Source organism: Phaeoacremonium minimum, assembly GCF_000392275.1.
Source record: "Phaeoacremonium minimum UCRPA7 unplaced genomic scaffold PA7_03_scaffold_221, whole genome shotgun sequence".
Classification (NCBI taxonomy): Eukaryota; Fungi; Ascomycota; class Sordariomycetes; order Togniniales; family Togniniaceae; genus Phaeoacremonium; species Phaeoacremonium minimum.
Window position 1 is genome coordinate 49,730 of NW_006921126.1, and position 7,379 is coordinate 57,108.

Consider the following 7,379-nt stretch of genomic DNA (forward strand, 5'->3'; position numbering starts at 1 on the left):
TAACTCTGTGATGGGCAAATCTGAAGAGGAGCAGTCGGCGCGTAGGGGTTGAGACAAAACAGAGCAGATCCATCTTGCCGATGCTTTTCGCACTCGACAACCACATCATGGACCTCTCCAGGCGTTAGGAAGACCAAGATATGGGTATTTGAGCTGTGACAATGTGCTGCTTTATCATGTCCTTGCGCCCGTGAAGTTTCAAATGCAATATCTGGCCCAAGTGCCATCGGCACACCGAGTCTCCTCTGAACGAATCATTGATTGCTTAGGCTGACCCCAACAAGGGTATCATGTATGCGCCTTTGATGTTCCCAAAGGCTGCCCCTGAAAGTCTGGAACGAAAGTGAGAACCGCCCTGGTGGTGCGCCGAAGGTGGTGAGGGGTAGCTTTGCGGGTTGGAGAGTCCCCAATCAATATGATATGTCTTCGCTTATCAAGACATCATTCTTGGCTTCACAATACTTATGGGCAATCTCACCTCGTTTGATTTTGCAGTAATTGGTCAATTTATACTCCTTTCGACAACCAGACAAAATTAGAGGGCTCAATGTGACCTGTTTAGCCGCAGCCGGACATTCACAAGGCTCCGGCCGCAAAGATGATTGCAGGAGCGAGCCGCTTATTGCGAACACGAACACAGTTTTTGTGCGATTGATTTCGTCTGTGTAACGATGGCCACTTGACGCAGAATGTGTATAAGTAGAATCCAGTCCTAATAGCGGGCGGTACGCACCTGCTCTCGTTCTCTTGAATTGGAACACACCAACTCGAAAAGGTCGAAAATGGCGATCAGATCTTTCCTGCTGGCGTCCTTGGCTTTGGGAGCCCTCGCCGCGCCAACACCCCCTTCTCTCACATATCTCTACAGCGTAAACCTTACAATGCCACCTTCCGTTGACATCGGATCAACTCCTCAAGGCGGGCGAGCACTCTTGCCCATCAATGGAGGTACATTCTCAGGACCACGGCTTAATGGTGAGTTTTTGTGACTGGAGATCACATTTCCCAATAAGCTCAAATGCTGACGTGGTTGTAACTTCGAAGGGACGGTCGGTCTTGGTCTTGACTGGGGCTTGACGGACTCAAAAGGAACATTTAGCCCTGACGCTGTCTATGTCTTGAAGACAGCCGATGGAGCCAATATTATGGTGACGGAAAAAGGCCATGCTCCGAACGTTCATATTCTGTTTGAAACTGGCAGTGACAAGTACTCCTGGATCAACACAGTGGTAGGATACGCCACTGGCGCTCCGTTTGATGGCGGCGTCGCTCTGGATGTCTGGCAGGTAGGTTGAATCGTGATATACCTTATTCAAGCAAATACTAAATCTTCATAAAGCTCGGAGCTTAGAGGCGGTCTCTGACTAGCTAGGGGACGACCCGGCTGGATCTCGGAAGCTTGGTCCCTGGTATCATAGGTTGAAAAGTCTTCTCTTGGTTTCAACTTACTCTTGCGTGTGTATATATTCTTTGAACACATTGGTCGTAACCTATGTATGGAGGTGAATGAGGCATAGTTTCTGTAGCTCAATATTAAAAAGTGTTGCCACCTGCCAGAGTATGATGAGAGTGAGCTTTGGCGGTTGACAGTATCTTCACGGATATTTCACATGACTTTATTCAACCTACCAAGAGATCACCATAAGATTCTCTGACTATTTTCAGTTGGCGATGGGGAATACTTGCGGGGTTTTAATATTCATCCGGCCAGGCTTTGATTGAGAGCTTGCCACAATTGCTAGTTAATGGTAGATCCGGATCTTGACGTTCGCGTAGCCGAGACGAGGCGATGTAACTGCAATTTCAACATAGCCAGTTCGAGACCCCTACAACTGCTAGCTTCTGTTCACGTTATTGACTTCACTCGCTTCAGGGGCAAACCTTAGTTAAGCTTTTCTCTGCCAAAGCCACCGTGACCACATACCTTTTATTTAGATACTATAAAGCTAGAGCAATATGAGCTAATATGAATGTATTTGTAGTCTACGACGCTGGGGACATGAAGCTTCCTATAAGATCTACAGCTCACTCTACATCTGAACACGGTAGTTCCTCCAAGACTGGGCAGCCGTGGTCACTCAACCTGTAAAACAGACGACATGACAAACAGAGCACTTCTTATCTTTCTCAGCGGCATACTCATGTATGAAGCCCTTCATATCGCATGACGTTATTGTCTGTCAGCTTACATTGTGTCCCACAGGGCTGCGTTTGTATTGCCTGCAGCTGATCCGCCAATTACTTTGACGCCTACAACTCTACCCAAAGACACGACGACCTCGATCTCCATTCCGACTTGGCCACCGTTCACGGACGACGACACAGCCGCTTTATCAGCATCTCCATCTACGGTTTCGAGTCGATCATCTACCATAAATTCTAGCACGTCTTCTACCTCAATCTTTGCCCCAACCAGTGCGGCGACCACTAAGTCGACCCCCATGTCTTCTTCGTTTGTTTCTACAACGACGACATCAATAACTCAATCTGTCCCATATCCCATTTCGTGTCCCACAGTTACATCTACAGGAACGGCGTGTAAATCCTGCTTTGTGCCGCAGTGTACGGAGACATCAACACTTGTCAATCCATGCGCCTGTCCACCCACGGTTGCAACTACGACTGTAAACTTTCTATGCGGCATTCCTAATGTTTGCCAGGAGATAGGATGCAAAACATTGTATAAAGTGGCGACTGCACGATGTTGAGGTGGGATCAAGGCATGGGAAGGGGTGTAACTACGAGAATAGAGGGTCTCAAACTTCAAGAAGACAATCCGTAGAGGAACATGATTAAATCCAACTTTCTCTATCGGGTAGATTGCAGAAACGCCAGTAGGATCAACGCCTCTCTCTCAATAATGCATCTCCTCGGATATCGATAATTAAGCGGTCAAGGCTGTCATATTTACTTTTTCATATCGAACAGGTCTAAAAACCACAACAGGAAATGCCAGTCCTTGTCAACAAAAGAAATGAAATATCACTCACTTCGTCACTTGAAAGCATGTGACCCCTAAAGGCCCAAGCATTTGGTAACTTCCTCTTTGCTTTTCTTCTATGGTTTGGCCTTTGATCTTATCTGCATCCCTCATGGCAGGTGTTATTGACCCTCATACGGCGTGACTTTCGTGCATATACGATACATCGCGCCAGCCTATATTCATCGTGGCATTGCGGACATGACCTTGTCATTTGATTGTTGGAACTTGCTTACTCTTATCAAGGTGAGGCTTGCAATTGGTCACATAACATAGCAAACATTCGATGCGCATGGGTCGTCTCCTGCCTGCTTATCACGAAACTCCGATGGCGTTGAGCGATTGAATCATGCAAGAATCCGGCCAGTCGGATGCATTTCTGAGGCGACCGGGCCGAGAGGGACGGACCGCACTTGAGACAAGTCAGAGGCTTGCCAGGCCAGTCACTGCTTAAGAGCCTTGAAAAAGGAAAACTAGCGTTTCTGGTTGCAAGCTGAATGGATGCATTCTGCAGCTATCTGCCCTGATTGTGTGCCACTTTGGGGAAATGCATCCCGCCCACAATGCTAACGTTCTTGGCCGGCGGAGAAACGACCCCGCGTACCGACAGTATGAGGGGCTGGGCTGCACTGGACCGCCGTCAACCTGGAGGGTGGCTGCCCAGGTGATCATCGTTCATCGGTCCGTTGGCTGGATTGGTTGGCTGCAAGAAGGCCACCTAGGTACGATGGACGTTTCAGTTGCTCCTGGGAGTTAAAGTGGCGTATGCTGGAACCCGCACGACGCCCGCAATTCTATATTCCTTTGTTTACCTGTGCCGGGAAACCATGCGAGCCGAAGCGAAAGTTTCAATGTTCTTTTTCTGCTTCGATGTTGTTCCTTCTGGTTCTAATGTAATGTGCCCAACGAAGAGCGAGCAACACAGAACAAGCCAATTTGCCGTATCGTCTGTCCATGTAAGTGGAGGAGAATACCTCAGGTGCATCCCCATGGATTTCCAGGCGAACGAACACGGGCCCATTGAGTCTAGCCCCCAGCCCCAGCCCCACCCACCCATCGGATCTTGCAGAAAGACGTTCCCCAAAGTAGGAAAGCACGTACCTACCTTATTAGGTGGGTGACAGGCATGTCATGTTGTTGAGTAGATTCGTTAGGAAACAGCTTGTTCTGTTTTTACCAAACGATCAGTCAATCGGGGAAAATGGGCACTGCCCAGGTGGTTGACTCACCGACTGACTGACGTTAGCCATCTACGTTGCCCGAGAGAAGGTGTATCGGTGGTGCCTTCCTCTCTTCCCCGATACCCTCCCATGTCTCCGTGTTATTCTGGGTAGCTCCTGCTTCTTGTGGTGTCTTCCCTCGTCTTCGTCGACCCGTCCTTTCCGACTATCGTTCCCGAGCACTGTCATAACGGTTATACGCATCCTATCACCTCTGCGCGCGGCTCACAATTTGCTTGGATGTGGTTTCGTACCATGGTCATCCAAGGCAGCTAATTAGCATCTCGTCGTTGTCTTCATCTTGCACTGGAACTTCTTCAGTTAACTCTTGCTTCTCCCTTCTTGTATGCCCATCCCGCTCTCGTCCCGCGTCCGTCGGCCACTATAGCTGCTCCTCCAATGGCACATAGCTCGAATTTGTCCTCAACTTTACCATCACAAGTCGTCCCAGGATCGATTCAAGGGCTACAATACCGTCACCACATCTAGAGGCATGGCTTCAGGAGCAGTGCGCGACTGTATCGTTGTTGCCTCTTCCGACACCGACATGAGTGACTCTGAAAGTGAACTTTCACTGGCCAGCATGAAAGCAGAATTCTCGGTCAGTACCCCCATCCCCTTGTATGCCGTATTGAAACCCCATGCCTCGATGTTCTTTGAATCGCTGGCTGGATACCACCGTTCTTGTTCTTCGCCTGTGTATAAGAAGCTGACACTAATCTGTACTGCAGCCTGATCAAGTCGGCACCAACTCTTTCCCGCGGCCCAAAGAGACAGAGGCCCAGGGCGACTCGCGCCAGAAGCCAATTGAAATCTCTGACAGCGATGGAGAATCAGATGCTCCTGCACCAAGGCAAGATCGAACCAGCCAAGCAAATCTCAATACCTTCAAACGACTAAAGAGGCTGCCTGGTGCACGCCACCCTTACGTGAGTCGAAATGAAAGCGCAGTCGCAGAATATCAAGCTGTCCCAGCCAATTCAACCTCCTCACGGACAATAAGACCCCGTCGCATCAAGATTGCTGACCGAGCGTCTACAATCAAAATTCCGGTCGGCAACATTGAAGGCAAGGTATACGGGTCTGATGATGACGGTTGCCGTCAGAGAAAGAGAGCACTTGAGTCTCCATTCCCAAATACAATGGAGCCACACGCGAAGCGCAGGGCCATTGAGCAGTTCCTCGTATCACCAGTCTCTCCTGGATCGAGACCGGCTGCCTTTGGTTCTACCAAACTCCAGAATTCGAGTTCAACGGAGAAGGTGCCTCTTGTAAAGCTCCTTTCTACGACAAATACATATGACATCCCAGGAGCCTCTCCAGTAAACCACCGTGGAAGCTCTCCTTCCTCTCAAGCATCCGAGCCTAGCAAAACACCGAGTGCTTCTCTACGGCCAATAGAGATCCAAGAGCAAGAACGGGATAAATCAAACAAAAAGACCCCCGATGAATCGAATGTCATTACACGTCTGAAAAGAGAGATGAACGAGAGACGCAAGCTTGATAAAGATTTGCTCTTCACCAAATCGCAACTTGAGTCGTTGGAAGAGCAAGTGAAGGGGTTTCGAGGTCAACTCGTTGCTTTCGTTAAGAGGGAGTTTCAGCTCTTTGAAATCACTCGAATCCTCGATCCACTATCCATGGATGAAGTGAACTGGTTCCGCGAGAGCATCTCTAAAGTGGTTGAAAATTCCAACGGCCCGCCGCATCAAGAAAACAAGATGGATCAACTCTGCCAAATGGATACACTCTACAACATGGTCCATGAGATTCAAACGCGTGTGAATCTCAATTTATCGAGCACTTTTCAGTATCTCGGCGAGGAGATAACGTCATACGGTTCGGTAAGTAAGCGATAGATTCGCCTAGTTGGCTGCGTACTAACAAGAAGAAGGCACTTGAGGATCTTACAGCGACCAATCAAGACCTTAAAACCCGCTGTTCTATGCATGAATCACAACTAGGAGAAAGGAAAAAAGAGTCAGAGGTCTTCCAATCAAGAATTGCAGAGCTTGATGGCGAGATGTCCGAGCTCTTAGAGAAGTACCGCGTCGCGGAGAAAACTCTCGAGGAGACTGAAAAGAGGCTCCGCGAAGAAATAGATGAGGTGTCTGCGGAAAAGGATAACGAGATTACGAACCTCAAAAGAGAAAACGATGCCCTGGCTAATGAGGCTGCACAGCTGAAGGGAGATATCGTAAACCTAGCCGAGATCTCGACGAAGGAAAAGCGGGAAAACGAATCCCTAGAGTCAGATCTTGCAGACCTCAGAAGCGATTTTGCAAAGATCGTCGCCCAGAACGAGCACGCTAAGGCTTATACAGCCAATATAGAGCAGCGGGAACGCGAGATGGACAAACAACTCAAGGACCAGCACAGTCAAGTTGAACAGCTAAGAACCGAGAAGGCAGCGTGGACGGCGGAGCGAACCCTTCATCTTGATACTGAACGTCAGCTTCAAGATCGAATTGCCCACATGGAAAGAGAAGCAACACAACTGAGAGAAACCTTTAGCATACAGGATGGCCAATTCCAACAGCTTCAGAAAGCTCAAAGCTCATGGAAAGTCGAAAAGCAAAGCATGGATGTAAAGATCCAACATCTCACCAAAGAGCTAGAGGACCAAAGGGATAACTCTGACTTGAGCATACGCGAGCAACTTAGACAATTAGAGGAGGAAAAGTCGGCACTGATGGCTAGTGCAGCAATAGTCCAAATGGAGACATCTCAGCATGTGGAGGTCATTCAGCGGAAGACAGAAGAGCTTGCAGATATTCAGAAGCAGAAGGATGCTTTGGAAGTATCTATGGAGGTCCAAGCCAGGAATCTCGACTATTTCAAGGCTGAGTCTACACACAACAAGGCAACCATGGACGGGGTTGCAAAAATATGCTCGAAGGGTGTAGCCTTTTTCCAGAGACCAACTCTACCCTCGGTGAACTTACAGCTGGCACAGACCACTGGATCTTACTCGCCTACGGTGGCGCCGAACGTTCAACCTGAACCTCTTCCATCCATGCGCCTGGCTCCCCCAGCTTCTGCTAATCAAAGTGCCCCCTCTCAAGGAGCCAGCATGCCACCACCGGCAATACCACGAAGTGCTCTTGCAGGGCATTCCCCGTCGATGTTGAGTGGGCCCAATTCTCATCAAGACCATCATATCATTCCGCGACACACCG

The 7,379-nt window shown here is 49.0% G+C and overlaps 1 protein-coding gene across 1 annotated transcript; it reads left to right on the top strand.

Annotated features, from left to right (window-relative positions):
• Positions 1-6,145: 6,145 nt before the first annotated feature.
• UCRPA7_2934 (hypothetical protein) lies at positions 6,146-6,791 on the top strand (the record flags this gene model as incomplete). Its single annotated transcript, XM_007915514.1, has 2 exons — positions 6,146-6,650; positions 6,715-6,791. 2 exons carry the CDS (start codon positions 6,146-6,148, stop codon positions 6,789-6,791), a joined length of 582 nt encoding a protein of 193 aa, XP_007913705.1.
• Positions 6,792-7,379: the final 588 nt, after the last annotated feature.